Source organism: Dipodomys ordii, unplaced genomic scaffold (genome assembly GCF_000151885.1).
Source record: "Dipodomys ordii isolate 6190 unplaced genomic scaffold, Dord_2.0 Scaffold102, whole genome shotgun sequence".
NCBI classification, from domain to species: Eukaryota; Metazoa; Chordata; class Mammalia; order Rodentia; family Heteromyidae; genus Dipodomys; species Dipodomys ordii.
Window position 1 is genome coordinate 6,350,337 of NW_012267318.1, and position 21,962 is coordinate 6,372,298.

Below are 21,962 nucleotides of genomic sequence, written 5' to 3' on the forward strand. Positions count from 1 at the left end.
TTCTCTTGATTTGGTTAACTCATAGGCCCTGTGATGGGACTGAACCTGATAGGAAAAGCAGCTTTCCCCCCCATTTTGGGGGGGGGTAGGGGTGCTGATCCTGGGGCTTGAACTCGGGTTCTGGGCACTGTCCCTGACCTTTTGTGCTCACAGCTAGTGTTCTACCACTTTGAGCCACAACTTCATTTCTAGCTTTTCAGTAGTTATCCAGAAATAAGAGTCTTACAGACTTCCCTGCCTAGGCTAATTCTGAACTATGATCCTGAGATCTCAGGCTCTTGAGTAGTTAGGATTACAGGCGTGAGCCACTGGCTTTTAGTACCTCTTACAAAATCATGGATGGAACCAAACTCTCTGTATACCATGTATTATTTTCCTATTATTTACATCCACATTTATAATAACATGTAGTAGATAAATTAGCCATAGGAAAAGATTCCATAACAATAACAATTCTGCAACAGTCTGTCTGATAATCAATATGGTTAGTGACTAATGGGAGGGTAGCAAGTACAATGTGCCTACACTGGACAAAGGGAGAATTCTCATTTGGAGTGAGACCAAGTGGGATGGCTACTCAGAACAAGATTCAATATAAACCCCATGATTTTTTCAGACATAAACTTATTTAAAACTGTCAGATCCTGACCAGCACCCACCCCAAACCCTTTCCAGTGATTCTGTGCCTTGAGGGGTCTGTGAGTTTACACCTGTTCCCTGTGATTATGGGGAAGGAGGTGGAGGGGCGAGGGGGGGGGTGCCCTGCCCTGCCCTCCATAGATTTGGGTTCCAAGAACTGTCTCAGACAACTGCCAATGTCATTGAGGGCCCTGTCCTGTGGTCCTGGGCCCTGTCTGCGTTCATCTAAATGTAGCTCCTTAGTGCTTACCTATAAACCCACACTGTTTGCAGAGGGGCCAGGCCCCTCATGCCCTCGCCCCAGGCCCAGGTCCTTTGGCATTGAACATGTCCTTGCTTGTTTCACATGTTTTATTGAATTGTTCACATGTTCCAAAAGAATAAAATAGAGAAAAAAACATGAATTATTTATTTCTGGAATACATCATGTAATATTTCCAGACTGCATTTGGTTGAAGGTAAATGAAACCAGGGAGTACAAAAGCAAAGATAAAGGGGGTACTACTATACCTGTGGCTCAGTTAGGATTGATCATTCTATCTATAACCTCCTGTAGATGAGGGAGTAACAGAACCACAAGGAAAACCAATGAACAGCAGAAGGATCTAGTTGTCTTGCGTGTTTTTATGTCTGCCTGTTGCTCCTCACGTTGGTTCTTCGTTACACTGTAATGGAATGCAATGGATTTGTTCCTTGGTGAATGTGAAACTGGTAAGTACAATCAGAAGAACCAACAGGGAAGAAAGTTATCTTACAGCAAGTAAGGAGCATATGGGAGATGATCCTCAAAGCAGTGCCTATCCCAACAAAGAAAGCAAGGGGAAGTTTTATCAGGGACAGTTCATGCATATTCATGTAGGAGTCATTCTCACACGCAGGCAGAGGTCGGAGCATTCCTGAGCATGCTCCTGTTGAGGCCATGTAGCATGTTCAAAAACAGGCAATTGAGAACGCTTCTGGACAGAGCAAAGTTCATTCTAGGTCTCCTCAACAGTGTGAGTTAGAAAGACTCAGGAGGTTTAGCTTCTTGGAAGTTTCACTGGAGGACCTTACCTGAAACAGAAAATACATATTTGAAGGCGTCGTTAACAGTCATTTAAAGGGAAGGGACAGCCCTCCCACATTCTCAGAATAGGCAGTTATCCCTAAAAGTACTCACATGCTGATTTTACCTCTTGTCCATGGTAGCAGGACCCCAGGACAGGACCCCTCCTCCCTTAGCGATCATCTCTGGCTCCTTAAGCAGGCCGTTCCCTGGGTTTTCCTGTTGTAGAATGAATCTGACAAAGCTATGCCCTACAGGATCAAAACCAAATATCTTCAGCAAATGTTTAATGGGGTGGAAAATCTGAAAGAAAACAAGAACAACAACAACAAAACGAAGGCATCAAGGGTTTCACCTAAAAGAACAAAAATGAGATTTGAACCTCTTTGGAACAAATAAAAGGAGAAAAACCAGCTGAAGGAAGAGCCCAGTAGGAGGAGGCTGCCTGGAGAAGCCCTTCTGACCCCAAGACAGTGCCCAGCCTCCCTGGGGAAAGGGGTCATATGGGCCCAGAAACAATCCTTCTGCCCACCTCATCATCTTAGAGGACAAGGTGAGGTTGACTTTCCTATTTAATGTTGTAGACTAATTTTCAAACTTATTCTGAAAATAGCTCTCAGCTACCTGCTGATGCCTAGAATCCCTGAAACAGGAGACAAAGCCTCTGATTCCCAATAAAGAGATAAAAGGCTTAATTATGCAAATAGATAGTGGAGTACTCCGAAACTCATTCATATTAAAATGTCATCAGCTGGCTTTTTCAGTGGGTGGGATGATTGCTATACCCAGGGATAGGAAGGTGATCTAGAACAGCATGGTACTCATAGAGACCTGCTCAGCTTTGCTGCATGGAACCAAGAAAGAGAAGGCAGGCAGGTAGGCAAGCCACAGTACAGTTGCCACCTCCTCCTCCCCCAGTCTCCTCTCACTGCTGGCTGGAAGGGCTGTCTCTTCAGCTGTGTTCTAGGACACAAAGGGGTTGGAGAAGGGTTTCCTGTGAAGATAAGGAGATTCTAGGAGATGAGTCAATGCTGATCCATGGTATAATTACCTCCTGCAGTCCTTGGGCTGACTCACACCCCATTGAGAAGTAGATGAAAGCTGGTCTTCTTGCAGGGTAAACTGGTATCTCCCATCTCCACTCCCATCTCGGTTGGGTTCCTCGTAGCATATGGGCTTGGAGGTATTTGAGCGTGAGATGGAGATGGAGCTGAGATCCTTCGTTCACCATTCCTCCCCAAGTGCTCTAAGATGATGAGGTGGGCAGAAGGGTTGTTTCTGGGCCCACATGACCCCTCTCTCTCTCTCCAGGGAAGCTGAATCTTGCTAAGTCATGCCAGGGAAGAAGAGCACTCTCTTGGGGAGGAGTCAGATGTTCACACTCCTGTCCAAAGCAACATTTGGAGCTGAGGCTAATACGGGACAGACTGGGTAGAGAAGGGCCTCTTTGGTCAGGGTTTGGTCAGTGAACTCCAGGAGCAACTGCTTTTGTCACCAGCTTTCAGTTAAGCTCTACACATGCTTTTGTTCTTCTGATTCATACTTGGAGTCATTCCCATGATAGCCAGGTCTTAGCTGTGCTGTGGAGATCCAGTGATGAGCTTGGACCAGCGTGTAGGGTGTCAGTATGACAAAACCAGAGGGAGCTGCGGGGATGAGGACAATGAGCTGACAAGGTCATTAATAGCTTAGGCAGCCTGTGGGGGTCAAGGAAGAAACCAAAGCTGAGTAGTGGGAGTGTGTAGTCTGAGATCTTCCTGAAGGACAGGGACAGGTGAGCTGTGCTAGCTTCTGCAATCAATGCAAGTAGGGGCTTTTTCTATTACCATTCAGGCATAGCATTTGATATTATGGTCCTGGACATGCAAGAATCTAGCATTTGTGCATTGTGCAAGCCCTGACGTCCAGTTGGCTGGGAAGATATAGCATAGAGCGTGTGTGGTTCTTAAACATCCACTTGTCTGGGTTGCTGTTCTGCTCCTTTATAGGGAGTAGGTGCTCAGCAAGTTGACGAATTGACTATTTCCACCTACAGCTCCAATAGGGCAGGAAGAAAATACCCAGACAGGGTGTCATTTTGAATACTTCTTCACCCTCTTCTGAGCATCTTATCTGTAACTAAAAAACCTCCCACTGCCTTTAAAAAACAAACAAACCTGGTCAAGTATTACATTACTTCTTGGCTGTTTTCTCACTATGAGAAAAGCATAAGTTTCATGGGGACTGGAACTTTTGTGTGTTTTATTTATTGAATATCTATGTTTCATATCTGGGCATACCATCAATACTCGATTTATATTTGGTGAATGGATGAGCAAGTCAAATTTCTGTGCATAGTAAACAGGCATGTGTGCACATGTAAGAAACATTCATGTTTAGCTTTTTGGAAGGTCAACTAAGTCTCCATCCATTTGGAGAGAGCTGAAGTAGTCAAAATGCAAAGTGCAATTGTCCTCTCCAGTGTCCCCATGTAATTCTGATCATTTCTCTGAGTCCAACCCTTGTGTACACAGTTTTCCTAGGCCTGATTCATTGGAATGAACATTTACAAAACACCACAGAAGGAAGTATACAAGAAGATGGGGTTTCAGAGTTAGCAAGACCTGGTTTAGGTTCTCAATTGCTTATAGTCTAATGGAAGACCTAGAGTTACTAATGAATAACTAAGGGAACTATGCTTTGCACAACAAAAGAAATATATAAAGAAATAAGTGAATTTGAGAAGGGTGGTCAGGAATGTTAATGGAAGGCATGGTGTCCTAGTAGGGTTTTAAGGACTAAATAGACTATTAATTATTAACAAGGTGAAGAGAAAGTGACACATGAGTGTGTGGGTTCTTGTTCTCTGGAATTTGTGAGTTGACAAACTGAAAAAGTGTAGCAAGATAGGTGTTGTGGTACATACTTGTAATTAAACAGCAGTTTGGATTCTGAAGCAGGATTATCAAGGCTAGCCTGGGATATATTGCAGGACTCTATCTTGAAAACAGCAATAAACCAAGTGACCAACCAACCACACAACAAAAAACAAGTGTAGTATAAAAAGCATTGTAGGTGAGCTGGGTGCTAGGTATATAGATTAGAGAGAGAACAGTTGCTTAGCAACTATCTAGAGCATTAGTGTGAAGCCAAAGGATAGAATATTAACAGTCGCATTACACACAGACACAGACACACACACACTTTTGTACAAAAACACAATGTAACTAAGTTACAGAAATGTGACCTGAGGCTCATAGGAAACTAGTCCCGTGTTTCTCTTAGGAGGAATGGTTTAGTATTCACTAATTCAGTGTTTGTAGAGATGTTATAGAACTTTGAAGAATAATGAGAATTAACAATGTATGATTTGTTCCAGGTTATATCATATTGTCTTTGTATCAGTACCTCTGTCAGCTGTTGTACCTACCATTCCTATTCCGGGTTGAATGAATGTGTGCTAAGTTAGTAAATGCCATCTGCAGGAATTCTGGCTTCAGAGGTACACTTCAGAGGAATTTTAAGGCTCAGTTGTACAAAGGGAAGTTGTGGGCCACGCACGGAAGTGACCTGATGGGTGGGATTATTAGAATGGAAGTGTACAGTTTAAAAAAAGAATTGCATAGGATGTAGTCTGCCTAAGAAGTGTCACAAGTAGCCCATTATCAGTCTTTCAAACTTCACAGCTTCGCAACACTGTAACTATGTTGTAATGGTGGGTATTTGTTCTTTTAGTGACTTTTCATTTTTGTGACAGCATGTGACCCTTTACTCGCTTCGGGTCTAATTTTGTCTCCTTAAGTATCTTCTTGGTAAGTCACATGACTTTTTCTGTGACAAGTGTCAAGACATAACCTCAGAACAATTTCCTATGTAAGAATTTTATAAACAAATGTTTCTAAGCAACTTTGTATTTGTATGATACACACTCTGAGAGGACAGTTGTGGCCAGAGGCTGTATGGAGCCTGCCATGTTCTCTTCTTTCACACAGAAGAGGAAAGGAGGCCACTGAATCCCTCCTTTGTGTATGAAAGCAAAACTTTCAAGTATATGGGGACAAGGGATGAAAGATAAAGCAGAGTGGGATCATTTTTCATGGGTCATGTGGTCTTTGGGGCTATTGCGATTTTGAAGCCTATAGCTGAGAATGTTCCAGGTGCTTGGTTAAAGGATCTTTGTTGAGTTTTAGAAGTAAAGGCTACAGGAACCAAATACAATGTCAAAGAGGAAGGGCTTAGAGTCATTGGCGGCTACTTTCCCTGGTCTCATGGTACAATTGCAAGTCTCCCTTTCTCTTTTCTTTTCTCATCCTTTTCTATTCTGTCTTCCTTCCCTTTCCTTTTCTATTCCTTCTTTTTCTCTTTTCTTTCAAAATTCTCTCTCCCTTCCTTTCCCTTTTTACTTTTCTTCCTTTCCCTTTTTTCTTTTCTTCCTTTTCTCTTTCCCCTTCCGTTCCCTTCTTGCCACACTGAGGCTTATACTCAAGGTCTGGGTGCTGCCCCTTAAGATTTTAGCTCCAAGCTGGTGTTCTATCGTTTGAGAGATATATTTACTTTTGGCTTTTTTGTGGTAAATTGGAGATAAGAGTCTCACAATTTTCCTGCCCCAACTTGGCTTGGAACCATGAACCTCAGATCTCAGGCATTTGAGTACTAGGATTATTGGCATGAGCCAATGGTGCCCAGCAAATTTCCATTTCTGGTTCACTTAAAAACAAAATGTAGCTATTTATAAGATGATTTCTTTGTTGCTTTGTATGTCCCTCCCCCATGGTATAACCCTGTTTTCACTGTATTTGATGTTGGTATAACTTGTGGAGGGGAAGGAAAAAACAAATTGTTTTAATAGGGATACAAGTGGACCCATTGCAACAATGATATGTACAAATCGTTATGTTGAAAAACGAACTTTACAACTTTGGTCAGGGGTGGGGGGGTGGGAAGGGTGGAAGGGATGGGAAGGGGAAACAAAGGAGGAGGCAGCAATGCTTGATAAGAAATGTACTCATTACCTTGCTTATGTAATTGTAACCCCTCTGTATGGTATTTTTACAATAAAAACTTATTAATTAAAAAAATAAAATGTAGCTGATGAATTCACTAAAAATTTGGTTGAAATACTATGAATGTATTTTTATAAATCTTCAGATTTAAAAAGAGCTTAATAAATCCCTACCCATCACTTTCATGTCTTAGATCTATGTTAGTTAACATCTAGTCAGTTAATGAATGTCTGTTGATAAGAAACTCCTTGTAGTTTGGAGACAATTTTGACCACAGACAATCCCAAGAAATATTCCTCATAAACTCACTTTCCACTTGTAGAATGAAACATGAAATTCACCATTTATTTTATAGAAAATAGGAAATATTTAATATATATAAATTTATTTGCCTTAGCAATGATTTATTTACAATTTATGATTGATAACAACAATTGAGGTAAAAAATATACATGAGGTATAAATATAATATTTAAATGTAATATCATATTTTATTTCCAATGGCAAGATAACAAGGAATAAAATACTGTAGTACTTGACAGATAAGCTTGATGCATCATTTTTCCCTCCCCTACTTTTTTCCTTTATTTAAAAGATGCACCATGTTTTTAGATAACAGTGATGGGATTAGTAGATGTATAAAAATTTCAAAAGTCAGGTCATTGGAAGAGAGAGGAAGTCAGAAATAAATCCATATCTGTTTTTTTGGGGGGGGCCTGAACTCTGGGCCTGGGTGCTGTCCCTCAGCTCTTCAGCTCAAAGCTAGCGCTCTACCACTTGAGCCACAGTGCTACTTCGGCTTTTTTTTTCCTGCTTATGTGGTGCTGAGGAATTGAACCCAGGGCCTCAAGGATGCAAGGCGAATGCTCTACCACTGAGCCACCTTCCCAGCCCTCCATATCTGTTTTTATTTCTCTAGGTCCATCTAGTCCTTGTGTAGAGTTTGAGGAACACTGCTTAATGGGACACAATACCATTTGTCTTCCAGTGCCCATCCTATTTTCCAAACACATAGTGCCCCATCTTTGGGGCAGGACCAGTGCTGAGATTAAACTTCACCAATGATAGTGTCAGGGCCTAAAAATGCAATCCCACCTACACAGTTCAGATGTTGTGGTAGAAGAGAATTTGTTTCTGCCTGCATGTCCTAGGAAGACACATGAATGAACAATTCCTAGTATGATTTTCCTTGCACCATATCAAACTCATAGTGTTTTTTATTCCTCTCATTAAAACAATTGCACATTTCTGATAGACATTGCATAAAATAAAACTGAAAACACATTTTCCCTCCTCCAAGACAGTTTCTAAATCATGATATCCATTTCTGTCAAACAACTAAAGAAATCTTTCTCCATGAAACCAAGCACAATAAATTATCTTTCCCTCTACACTTGTTGAGTTACAGTCAAAGCAACACATCCACTCAGAATTGGTTCAAAGAAGAATCAATTTGCTTAGTTTATACAGTAATAAATAAGGTGGGGGTCAAATGCACAGGTAGCTTGAGCTGGTGGCTAATGAAGAAACATGGAATTCATATATCCATTTATACTTCCTAAGACTCATTAAAGAATACACTTTTGGTTTTATGTTAGTAAAAAAATAACCCTGTCTTTCAGATTGTAAGATTTTAGTGAATTATATTTTAAGAGTATCAAATATAGCAAAATATAAATTCCCTGAAGCTGCGATGAGCCAGGACTCTTGAGGGACTACCATCTCCCTTTGTCTGGTGTCCAGAGTCAAATTCAGTGCAATACATTGGGAAGAAAAGGTCAATTAACTGTGACCATATAGGCAGGCCACTGGTCAAATAGAAGAGACTTTAATAACATTATGAAAAAGTATCAGCGCAAACTTGAGACAGTACAGAGGCTCCCTTTGGCTGTGAATATGGACAGGAACAGGTATTCAGCCCCTCTATCACTGAGTTGACTCCAGTGGTCCAACTGACATCTCACTGAAATTGCATATAGTATGATACAGGGGAAACTTGTACAATCTAGTCTTAAATTTGGCAATGACTTCTCATCTACTGCTTTGGGTTAAAGAGGAGTAAATATTTCTTTTGCTGTATCTTAACAGCCCACTTTTAGTTTTGAACAACTGAAACCAGTTGTCCAAATACATAAGAAAGCTCTTAATGCCATTTTCCTTTGGTGGCTGATCTTTGGTTAGACATCAGGACAAATGGAGAGATTAGACTTTGTCACACCATGGCATTAGCAGCAGGCTCTACTCAGCTTATAGGACTTTAGGGAGACAGGGCCCAGAGTTACTGGGTAAGAGCTGGGTGAGGAAGGGACTCACGGAGTCAGTCAATTGTATATAAAATCAATATTTTACATATATACAGTAAAGGTAGAGATATCCCCATATATGTACATATGATACAATATATTTATTTACAGTTAAGTATATGCTTCTTAGAAGCCTTTAAATAGCAAATTAGGCATCACACAAGGCATAATCCATTTAATTTTAAGTAACATAGATATAGGTTCTGATTTTTTTTAAAAAAATATTATATTAGTAGGGATGTAGCCATCTCCAGGAGGGCTAGAAAAGTTCTCAGAAAATTCATGCATCGACGTTCTGACTTCTCAGTGTTTGCATTTCTAAGCACTAAACCACATTCATCTCCCTCTTGCTTTCTCATGGGCACGCTCTCAGCTCTAAGTATTGGGTTCACTTCCTGTTCCCTGAGTTTGATGTCACAATGGAGCAAAACTCAGATTTTAGTCTCGGGACCCTCAGCAATGAGGGGTTGAAAAGAGTTTCTAATCTTGGCGACTTCGGCTGCACAAAGATGTCCAAAGCCTTTGCTGTACCATTCTGGGGAGTGACCTCTGTAGGGAAAGAAATCAAAAAGGAAATGAGAAAGTCATTTTCCAAATTACAGCAATTTGTCAGGGAGGACAGAGCTGTCCTTGGGCTCAGGTCACCAGAACACTTGCTAACCACTCAGGGCTGCTGCCTTGAGGAGCTGAGGACTCCTGTCCACAAGCAGGTATCTTGCAAATGCCTTGGCTGCCAAGCATTCACTCTGTGCTTTAAAATGATAGCACTCCTTGGGGGTAGAATGAGGTGATTTACCCTGAATCTAGAATTTGCTGAGAAAACTAAATTTTCATTGACCTATGCTTAAACACAGAACTTGTGTTAGGAACATGAATGCCCCCAAGGAGTTTGATAAGTTAATTTCTTCTCATAGATACAATTGGAGGGCACAGCAAATGGGAACAGGGAAAAAAGAAATGTAAGAGAAGGGAAATTAAGATTTACCAAGCATCTACTGTGTGCCTCTCTGTGTTCTATGCATTAAGTACAGAGATGTAAGTGAGGACTAAATAGAAAATAAAGAAACTCCCATAAGATCCAGCTATATATATCCTTTGGATATATATCCAAGGGAACTGAAATAGGGATGATGAATACTCTCCATTCCTGTGTGCACTACAGCTTTATTCACTATACCCAAGATATGGAATCAACCAAAGTGTCTTTTGGTGAATGAATGGATAAGGAAAATGGCTTATACATACACTGTACAAACACTGTGCCAGTGGCTTATATATACAATGGAATACTAGTTTGTCTTTGAAAAGAAGGAGATCCTGTCATTTATCACAACATGGATGAGCCTGGAGGATGTTAAGGTAAATGAATTAAGTCAGGTATAGAAGGACAAATAGTACATGCTCTCATTTATATGTGGAACCAAAGTATGGAACTCATGGGGTAGGGGTTAGGATTGAGAGTTATAACTAATGAGCTCAAGAGCCTTATGTATAATGTGGAAACTATAGCTATTTCTTAATTTAAAAAATCTTACATTTATGGAGGACATTCAATACATTAATACAATGTGTAATCAAGTCACGGTAAGTAGATTTCTTAATTTTTTTGTGTGTGCCCATCCTGGAGCTTGAACTAAGGGCCTAGGTACTGTTCTTGAACCTTTTTTTTGGGGGGGGGGCCGGTCATGGGGCCTATGCTCTTCAACTCAAGGCTAGTGCTTTACCACTTGAGCCACAGTGCCACTTCCGGTTTCTTTTTTGCTAATGTGGTGCTGAGGAATCGAACCCAGGGCCTCATGCATACAAGGCAAGCACTCTACCACTGAGCCACCTTCCCAGCCTGCCTTTTTTTTTTTAATTCAAGGCTAGTGCTCTATCACTTGAGCCACAGGTCCCCTTCCTGCATTTTGTTGGTTAATTGGAGGTAAGAGTCTCACAAACTTTCTTGCCTGAGTTGGCTTTGAACCTCGACCCCCAGATTTCAGCTTCTTGAGTAGCTAGGATTAAACACATGAGCCACTGGTACCTGGCTTATCATTTTTATATGTTTGGAATTCTGTAAAATTTTGCAATATTTTTTAGGTTGTTAACTAATAGTTACCCTACTGTGCTAAGGAAGAACCAGAAGGGCTTTAACTCTTCCACCTCATGTTTTGGTACCTTTATTATAAGATTTTATTCTCTCCTTTTTCCTCTTGCCTTTCCCAGGCTCTAATGGTGGCAACTCCATTCCATTCTTCCACAAGATTGATTTAATGGTTTCCACAAATGGGTGAGAACATGGGTGGTTGTATTACAAGGGGGTTGTGTTTGTCATCATTACCAAGAAAGAAGATCTTCAGTGTTCACTTAACAAAAACTGACGGGCGCGTTGGTGGTATAGTGGTGATCATAGCTGCCTTCTAAAAACTGAGTATGTGAAGTAAGAGATATGCTAATAGCTTGATTTGGTGATCCCATCATGCATATGGTATAGCAAAATATTGCAATGTATTCTTCTATAAGTGCACATGAATTTTACTTGTCATTTAAAAACCAATAAACTAGAAAAAAAGAAAAAAGGGAGCAAAGGCTGCAGGAGAAATGTCAGACTTTAAGGCAATGGGAAAAGAGAGAGGAGGCATATGTAATGTTCTATGAAATCTTGTCCATGGCAGTGAGGAAAGCGGTAGAATGAAGTAAGCAACTGGGATGACAAGCAGGTGGTGGTCAATGGACCTTGTGTGCTGAGTCTCCTGAGCCCCACCGGTCCTGTGTGGACTGCCACTTACTTCAGGTCAATCCTACAGATGTGGGTTAGTCGTGACTTGCCAGAACCACACGGCTCTATCAAGTACTGAGAATCCATCACCACTGCCCTCACGCCGCCCATGAGCTGGGCTTCTTCATGCTCTACAGAAAGGGACACCAGAGTGCACATTCCTTTGGGCAAGTCAGTCTTCCAGGTCCTGGAGGTGAAACAAGCCACGCATGAGAGTTAGGCTGAGAAAGAAAGCAAAACCTGAACCCAAGAGCTGAGGTTTCTACCTAGATTTTCCTGCCAAAAATCTGGGCTGCAGTTCCGAATGCTAGCTGCTTGAATTAAGCTAATGGTTTCCATAAGTTGTATGAAGTCTGGAGAGCGCAGTTCAAAGCATGGGTCTCAGCTTTAGGACTTAGAGGCTGGAAATGGTCTTTGCAGGCCTCAGATTGGCATTTGGACCACAAACCGAGGTCCCATCCTGATCTTCTGTAGAAGTGCCTGCTTGTTATAGAAGAAGTGAGCTTAGAGTTTTGAGAACAGGCCTCAGTCAATTCTATTTTTTTTGTGTGTGCTAGCCCTGAGGCTTGGACTCAAGGCTTAGATGCTGTCGCTGAGCTTTTTTGCTCAAAGCTAATGCTCTACCACTTGACCCACAGCTCCAACTTCAGCATTTTTAAGTAGCTTATTGGAGGTAAGAGTCTCATAAACTTTTCTACCTGGGCTGGCTTTGAATGGTGATCCTCAGATCTCAGCCTCCTGAGTGTGTGTGTGTGTGTGTGTGTGTGTGAATTCTCCCTTGACCTGCTTGCTCAAGGCTGGCACTTTATTTGTTTATTTTCCTGGTTCTAGAGTTTGAATTCAGGGCCTGGGCACTGTCCCTGAGCTTTTTTGCTCAAGGCTTGTGCTCTACCACTTGAGCCACAGATGCAGTTCTGGCTTTTTGGTGGATAATTTGAGATAAAAGTCTCATAGACTTTCCTGACTGGGTTGGCTTTGAACTGTTATCCTTAGATTTGAGCCTCCTGAATAGCTAGGATTACGGGGGTGAACCACCTGCATTTGGCCTGTACTCTACTTTTGAGCCAAATCTCCAGGCTACCTTTTTGGTTGATTATTTTGGAGATAGTATCTCACAGACTTTTCTGCTCGTGCTGGTTTTGCATCACTATTGTCCCAATCTCACCCTCCTGTGTAGCTAGGATTACAGGCAGGAGTTGCTGGTATGTGGCTCTATTGACTTCCTATTGACTTTATTTCTCCAGTGAAATATAAACCCAGGCTGCAGGGCTTGCAGCAGGGCCTGTGGTAAAGCTGATACAATGATGTACTAACCAAGGACTACTGATAGATTGCATGGATGGAAAGAGGGAGGTTCTATGTAAGGACTCCTCTCCAGGAAAGAAGAGGACCCACTATGGCCAGTTCTACCCCACAGCTGCTTTCCAAGGCAAATCCTAGGTTTTCTGCTTGTGAGAAGGAAGGTGTGAAAGTTAACTCCCCAAGATGATTCATGTCTTAATAACTGTGGTAATAGCCCACCCTTATAACACCAGGATCTCAAGGTCATGAGGACACACACATATACTTTGGGAACAATCACCCTTAATGACAAGGTCCCAAGGAGAAATACCAAAGCCATAAAGAATGCAAGTGAAAAGTAACCTTTTGTTATAGTCAATACTAGTTTCATCAAGAAAACATTTTAAATACACATTTGAAGATTTCAGTAGTGATTCCTTTTACATTAGTGATCCATGAGAGCAGACTGGGTTTTGCTTACATTTTTAATAAAAAGGATGTATCGATCTAATTACATTTTATTCAGATTCTTCATATTCCCAAGCCCTGTTCTTTCTAATGAAATACTGCATTTTGACTGAGTAAACTGCCTAATATTTACTGAACATTCCACTCCCAGCCTAGAGGGGAGGGCTGGAACTCAACTCAGAAGCAAATCAGAAGCAGTATTTCAGTGGCAGCCACAGGGGCCAGCAAACTTGCAATCTGATTGCATGTCCAGTGTCTTGGCACACTAGGACCTGACACACTAACACCTGTGCAGGTGTTTCCATGCAGGTAATTATTTATGAACATGCAAAGTTAAGCACATAGGGTTTAAAGTCACACACACTCCTGTTTTAGTTATTCACAATGTGAAGATTTGCTTTCCCCAGAGAGAAAGGCAAGAATCAGGAGAAAAGCCAGCCCGATTTGCTTTGCATAATTTGGCAGAAAGTGCCACTGAACAAGCAGCAGCTCTTCTGGAGCCTCTGTTTGGAGGAAATGAATGGTATTTATAGCCTAATAAAGTGTGTGCTCCACATGGAGAGGGGCCTTGCTGGAGAGCTGGAGCAGAGCTGTAAATTGGGTGAAGAAGCAGGAAGTCAGGCATAAATACAGCAAAGTCAGGGCGGCCTTAGTGCTCCCTATGGAGACTGGATTTAGGAGGGCAGGACTCTGAGAAGTGCTTAAATCTGCAGCCCCTATTTTGCTTTTAGAACAGGGCCTCATAAACCGCGGAATCAGGCTTACCTGAGAACCACGAAGTCTCTGGAAGGATGGGGGGCCATGCTGTTCAGCACGTACTGGTAAACTTCCGTCTGCCTGTCCAGAGTCTCTACCACCTTCCACTGCACAAAATCCTCATCCCACAGGTGACGCTCTCTCAGTACGCGATTCAGCACCACGGAGGGGGGTGCTTCCACCTCCACAGAGGCCTTCCACAGCTTCAGGGGGTTCCCGTCCCCCACCTTGGGAAAGACACCAGTAAGAGCTGAAGAGGTTGTGGGGGTACATCGAACCTTAGCCTACTGTATCAAGTGTTCAAAAAAAAATCCCTGGTTATAATAAAGTATAGGAGTGATTCTGTTACTTTTTTTCCTATTTATTTGTTGGTCCCGGGGCTTGAACTCAGGCCTGAGCTATGTCCCTGAACTTTTCTTGCTCAAGGCTAGTGCTCTACCACTTTAAGCCACAGCTCCACATCCAGTTTTCTGGTGGTTCATTGGAGATAAGAATCTCGTGGACTTCCCTTCTTACAGTGGCTGGCTTTGAACTACAATCCTCAGATCTCAGCCTCCTGAGTACCTTGGATTACAGGCATGAGCGACCATCACCTGACTTTTTAAATTTTTTTAAATCTAATTTTATTATTATTATTCTTAAGGTTATACTGTCATAAGTCAGGTAATGAGTACATTATTTTTTTGGAGGACAATGTTATCCCTTCCTTCACTGATACTGTACCATTTTAATCTCTATGCTTAAGAGTAATGATAATCAAAATTAACTACCACCAATACACACAGTGTGTGGTGTGTGTTGGGCACTAGATTCAGTTCTCATCCATTTGATTGTTACACAGCCCTCTTCTGGCCACAGTACTCTAGAAAGTCTATTTTGGCAAGTGAGAAGACAGAGGTTCTGACCTGTCAATATTACCCAGCAAAGGGGTCTGGGCAGCATGAGGATCCAAAGTCTTTCTCTACAGTCTGGACCCTGTTTGTGTGCTGCTGGGCTGCTTAGCCTTCTAGACAGGGTCTCTGAATGAAGCAGGGGCCTAAGCGGCTCGTGGAGGTGCACCATAGACAAACCTGTGTGGCAGAAGCATAAGCCAGTCCTGTGGGGAGATGGAGGTTGTGTGAGATTACCTTTTTGAATGCAAGGTCTGTATTGTCTAGGCTGGAGCATGTGACCCATCCTTTGAACTTCTCCTTGGCTTCTTTCTGAAGGCCCTGGATGAGATTCTCCAGGTAAGTATGGAAAGTTGCCCCACTCTCCTCCAGCTGTGTCCCCAAGTCTTCCAGCGTTGGTGCATGAATCTCAGCCTCTTCATAGGAGCTACGAGACTGGGCCACCATCTCATGTGGAACCTGAGCCAAAAGAAGATTGAAAGAGCAATGCACGGAGCTAAAGAAATGCTAAGAAGCAAAGTCATTTCATCAACTACCACGGTTTGAGCAACAAGCCCAGGGCCACAGGGCTGGAGATGTTTTTCTAAGATCAGTGCCAAGGCTGAGAGGGGCCTTCCTAAAGTTAGGAAATGTAACTTTGCTTCCAATGTTATATTTATTATTGAAAACATTGTAATGATTCTACAATCATTCTTTCCATTTTTCCTTTAATTCATTTTTATTTACTCTAACAGAATGTGGGTTCAGACAACTTTACTCCATGTGAGAAAACTTAATACATATTACATTGTTAAGGAAAACATCAGCTGTGACTTAGGAAGAGGCAGACCTTTCTGGTACATTCTCTCACTGATGGGTGTCAATTTTACCACAGACGCGTGTTAGATATTGCCTTCTTTTTTTTTTTTCTATGCTTTCATGTGTGTTTATTTCTATATGGTTTTGTTTCTATGCTAACCTTTAGCTGTATTGCTTAGGATTCTTTTGGCTAAAGTAGCTGCAAAACTTGAAGTAACTTTTTAAGTTTTATGACACTTCATATGCTTTTTAACATTCTAGAAATATGGAATTTTGTCAGAAAGCGAATCTTTTTACTATAGATCGTTTTCTTTGTTGTTGTTGCTATTTGGTTTGGTTTTTTTTTTTGTGCCAATATTGGGTCTTGAATTAAGGGCCTTGTACCCTTGCTTGGCTTTTTCACTCAATGCTAGCATTCTATCCTTTGTGCCATACCATCACTTCTAGGTTTTTGTTGATTAACTAGAGGAAGAGTTGCACAGATTTGTCTGGGCTGGCTTTGAACCATGATTCTAAGATCTCAGCCTCCTGTGGAGCTAGGATTATGGGAGTGATCCATCAGCACCCAGCAGTCTCTTAATTCTTTACATATCTGTGGCTATCAGGTGCTGTCACTGATGCTCAGTAACCAATATTACTCTTTTTTCTGTCTGTCTTTCTCTCTCTTACACACACACACACACACACACACACACACACACACACACACACACACCCCATAGATGTGAAGCCTAGTAAGATCCTGTGGTAAACTCAAATATAACTGGCCCTCTGGCTTTGAGCCAGACAAAGGAAGGCAATGAACCATTTGAGGGAACACCATCATCACAGTGACCTCAAGTGTCTTTAGCTATCAAGGCCTCAATTTCTTGGAGGCAAGGATCAACGTCAGAAGGTGTACTACTGTCACCGAAAAATCAGGAGCAAACAGATACAAACTATAAAAACAATGACCATCTTACCCTAATTCTGAGACCTAAAAGGTGAGTAGAGCCTTTTTTCACTCACCTCAAAAAGTCTGTTGCATTCGGTGATCATGTGGGCGAGCCCCTGAGCTGCGGCCAGGTTCTCGCTGAGGTCTTTTTGATCTGGCTTTCCAGTGGCATATTTCTTCTGGTTGACTCTGTAATTGCATGAGAGTGTACTGAGCAGATCCCGAACCAAAGTGTTTTCCATTCCCCAGCTCATATCCCTTTTGTATGCTATTCATCCCCAGATGAACAGCATATCCAAACCCCAGACTTTTTCTCCTTTCCAAATGAAAACAATGACCACATGTCTCAGATATTCCAAGGCAGACAGTCTGACAGTCCACAGCCAAAAGCCTTGGAAAAATACAAGGGCAAAAAGAACTGTGGGAAGAGAAATTAATCTATGTTTTTCCCTAAAGTTTGAAACCACCTTGGTTTTTAAATACAGGCTTTTAAAACCAAGGATTGCAAAATACTACTTTATGTACTTTTCTTTTTCCTCTTCTTTCTCCTCTCCCCTTCTCCTTCTCCCTCCTCCTCCTCCTCCTTTTTCTTCCTATGCCTATCATCAAAACAAAGCACCCCTTCTTCTGCTCCTCTTACTCCCCTGGCCAAAATTTCTGGATCATAACTGACATCCTTCAATGCTACCTTATGATTCTATGAATCCGAGGCCTATGAATAAAATTTCCTTGGAACACATCCTGATATAAAAATAGGTGCTTAGGAAACCCTCCAGTGGAAATCCAGCACGTGAACAGCTCTGTTTCTTCTTTTCTTTAATGGATTAAGGAGAGGAGACTACCAATACTGAGATATTGGGGAAGCTATCAATACTGAGGAAAACTTACCTTGGAGAACTTTCTTTTTTCAATAAGTTAAGATGGAAGAGGGAGGGGGCCAGGCACACAGCCAGATTCATGGGCGTCATCTGATTCTCTTCCACCAAGTTCACGACATCGTTCAGGAAACACAAGAGTGTCTGCAGGGCCTCCCTGTTCTCATCGGCCAGCAGCAGGATGGCGGCCTGCACAGCTTGCAGCCACTGCTCTTTGGGGACATCTGAGGAAAAGCAGTCACCAGCTCATTAGAAGCACATTGCAGAGCCAGTGAGAGAGAACAGGAGAGTTCAAAAGCTCTACTTCCTGGACAGAAACATTCAGAGACATCAACTGAAGTATCTGATGGCATGAAGAAATAACTGCTTAGGCCTCACAGCTACCTGAGAGACAGAGGTAGAGCTTGAATCCCATCTCTCAAACCCTAGAACCCTCAGTCTGTGTGAGTGCCATAGTTATACTAAGAAAGTAAGACCACCCTTCTGGCTCCACATACTCTGAGCAATCAGATTGCTCCTGTGTTGCTGTTTCCCCTCTTCTGGTGGGAACCAGGGATGGCTTCTCTCTTGTTATCTCCTTAAGACAGCTCCAGAAGTACCTCTTAGGACTGCTTCCCCAACACAACACAATTAATGGTGAGTAGTAAATGGTGGGCTTGTCTGGATGTCCTAGCTATTCTTAAAGGACCAGCCTTGGTGGCCAAGCCTTGTTCTTCAGGTCATCAAGGCTTGGTTCAGACTTTGCATGAAGGCTCAATGGCGTATAATCCTGGGATCATGGAAATTAAGGTTATCTGGGGGGAAAAGAGGAACCCAGAGATATGGAGAAAGGGTCCTGCCCAGTCCTATTCTCCTTGAGGGAGGTAGTGATAAGAACTGGTTATACAAGCTTAAGAGGAAAATGGCCCAACAATAAGAAGTTAACTAAATAGAAAAATCACAGCAAGTGGGCATGAGGTGCTGAATTTTGCTGGCTGGGTTAGTTTAATGATCATTTAAGTTTGGTTCAATCATGCAGTTCAGGAGTAAATACTGTATTCTTTGAAGCCAGGTGCAAATGGCTAACATCTGTTATTCTAGTTACTCAGGAAGCTAAGATCCAGGGGATTGTGGTTCTAGGGTAACCTGGGCAGAAAAGTCCATGAAGTTTTTATCTCCAAAATAACTAGCAAAACTCAGGGATGAAGATGTGGCTCAAGTGGTAGAGCAACAGCAGAGCAAGCAAATGTGAGACTCTGGGTTCAAACTCCAGTAACAGCAAAAAAATCCCCCGCAAACAAAAAACAAAAAAGAGATATGATCTGTACTGTTCAGGAAGTGCCACAATGTGCTTGAGGTATGAAAGACATGTTAGACCTTCCAATTGTTTTTAATGTTTTCTCTCATCCCTGAAAAATTCTGATTGGGTATAGTTAATGGTGTATAGCATAATCAATGGCAATGTACTCAAGGAATTAAAATAAATAATACATAAAATATTTATAGTAGGTGAACCAGAACCTCAGTCAATATGCCATAGGCCTCCATTCTTGCTTACCCCAAATTACCCTTTCACCATTTCCAGATTCATGGATCAAAATAGCAGTTCTGAGTCACTTCCGCCCTTGTGGCAGGTACAAGCTGGGCTACCTACTCCATGTCCCTTCTTCCCCACTTTGTCACTAAGTAAACATGTATTTGGTTCAAGAGTAGGCAGTAATGAACTCAGGAAAATGAGCCCCTCCCTTCATTCCAGAGATGAATCATGTTGGCTTAAAAGAAACATCTAAACAGAGGAGCAAGCGAGTTGTTCAGAGTGTGAATGGAATCTCTTTCTTCTTTCCATTGATTGGTTTAGGGGAGAAGATAAGATCATTTTGGGCTGATAGGACTGAGAGAATATCTTGGAGCTCCTTTTAAGACTTATCTTCCTGCTAAAATAGGACATACACCCAAGAAGAAGCCCTTTGAATGTGATTTGGTGAAGACAAGATAATTATATATTGTGGCAATCATGTTGTGACTTCAGGGGGAAAGTCAAGAGAACCTGACTTTACCCTGGCATAATTGAGCTGCAGAATTACCCAACACTGGAATAGCTTAATTCCAGATTTCTTGTCATGTGAGATAGTTAAATGTCTATTTGTTTAAATAATTCTTTGGGGAGAATGTTTGGTTGTATCTTAACTGCTTGGCAGCTCAAACCCCTTACCCTAATTTGCAAAGCTCCTTTTTGTATGGCCCTTGTATGGCACATTCTTCAGTGTTGTTTGGTGTCATGTTGTACATTTGTCACCTTTGCAGGACAGTTCCTCCGACACATATGCGCAGGCAATTTGCTTCACCCAAAATATGTTCCTTATGCAACTTAGCTACAGCTGGCACTTCCTCCACATTCTCTTTGCCCATCTTAAGCCCCACTGGGCTTGTCTTTGTAACCTTTTAATGGACTTCCTCCCATCATGCATTGCAATTGTTCATCCAGGCATTGTTTCCCTCATTTGTATGATCTTGGTGAGCACAGAGTGGGTCTCACACTTCCACATGCTCTGCAATACTCAGCACAGCACCCTGTACTGAGCCCCATTCTGTAAATGTTTGCTTAGCTAAAAGAAAGCCCTGCTTTGATCTGGCTTCTTGGTTTTAAGTCTCAGAAAGCACCAAAGACAGTTACCTTGTGGGTATAATCTATCTTTAGCCTTAGACTAGTGTCAGCTTCAATCCAAGAATTGATTATATGTAAAGACTTGTATGTGGTATTGCTAAACCATAAGGGAAGGTTAATTGAAAAAAAAAGTGGAGCTTCACTGCTCATAGCAATGCCATTATGAATACTTTGCATTTGGGCTTTAGCAGTGAAGATCATTAATTCAAGTTAGCCTATTCACTTTGACAAAATAATGTTTATTTAATGGGTCACCACTCTATTCTGTTTTTTTTTTACTCTACCCATTTTTTAATTGTGAAAATATTGTACAGAGGGGTTACAATTACATGGACAAGGTAATGAGTACATTTCTCATCAAGCATTGTTGCCTCCTCCTTTGTTTCCCCTTCCCATCCTTTCTCATGCCCCATGCCAAAGTTGCAAAGTTCATTTTCCGACATAATGTCTTATATATCTCATTGTTGCAATGGGTTCTATTTTGTTTTTGCAAGTGGTATTTGTTAAAAAAATCACTTTTGAATTTGTAATCCTATACATTCTTTAACATTTAAGACAGAATTCCCTACAGCAAGGATCTTCAAATTTGATCAAGCCTACATATTGGCCCATTTTTGGCACATTTTTACTGTAAAATCAAAGTCCACCAGTCAAATGTTTTTCTAAAGAACTGGGAATCCAGTTAGGAAAACAAAAAGCCCTAATGTTATCATGTATGGAAAGATTCACATACTTATTTCTAACATCCCTCATTACAGCTGTCTTTAGCAGGATAGGATTTTAAATTAGTAATTGTTGTTTTCTGTGATTATTATAATTGTAGTGGCCTTGCTTGGAACTATTGATTTAGAAAATCAGTTAAAAGCTGGGCACCAGTGGCTCATGCCTGTAATGTTAGCTACTTAGGTGGCTGAGATCTGAGGAACACAGTTTGAAGCCAGCCCAGACAGGAAAGTCTGTGAGACACTTACCTCCAGTTAACCATCAAAAACCTGCAAATAGAATGGAGGCTTCAGTGGTAGAGTACTAGCCTTGAACACAAAAACTCAGTGACAGTGCCCAGGCCCTGAATTGAAGTACTGACACATATAAAAATATCAGTTCAATATGTTCAAGTAAAAACAAAAATTACTTGTGCTAATCTGAAGTATTGATTCGGTTTGCTTCCTTTGCACCAATTAAAGTATATTTGCCTTTTTGTTTCCAGTCATTTTACTAGTCTCAGGAAAACATTGATATTTTTCCTTTTCCTTCCTTCCTTCCTTCCTTCCTTCCTTCCTTCCTTCCTTCCTTCTTTCTTCTCCTCTCCTCTTCTCTCCTCCCCTCTTCTCTTTCTTGCTTTTTTTTTTGTCAGTTGTGGGGCTTGAACTTAGGGTATGGGTTGGGTCCCTGAGCTTCTTTTGCTCAAGGCAAACTCTACGACTTTGAGCCATAATGCTATTTCTGGTTAACTGGGGATAAGACTCGCATGGACTTTCCTGCCCAGGCTAGCATCAGACTGAGATTCTCAGATCTCAGCCTCCTGAGTAGCCATATAGCTGTGAGCCACCAGCCCAAGCTACTTTTTTTTCTTCTTTTTTTTCTTT

General features: G+C 41.6%; 1 protein-coding gene across 1 annotated transcript in view; it reads right to left on the reverse strand.

The window, feature by feature from the left end:
* Positions 1–7,849: 7,849 nt before the first annotated feature.
* Stard13 (StAR-related lipid transfer (START) domain containing 13) overlaps positions 7,850–21,962 on the reverse strand; it is a 114,304-nt gene continuing 100,191 nt past the window's right edge. The window contains exons 9-14 of the mRNA XM_013027324.1: positions 17,746–17,956; positions 16,932–17,046; positions 15,363–15,584; positions 14,245–14,462; positions 11,741–11,917; positions 7,850–9,518 (exon numbers count right to left, since the gene is read on the reverse strand). Coding sequence (XP_012882778.1) covers positions 9,401–9,518; positions 11,741–11,917; positions 14,245–14,462; positions 15,363–15,584; positions 16,932–17,046; positions 17,746–17,956 — 1,061 coding nt within the window. The 3' untranslated portion in view covers positions 7,850–9,400. The remainder of the gene's footprint in view (positions 9,519–11,740; positions 11,918–14,244; positions 14,463–15,362; positions 15,585–16,931; positions 17,047–17,745; positions 17,957–21,962) is intronic.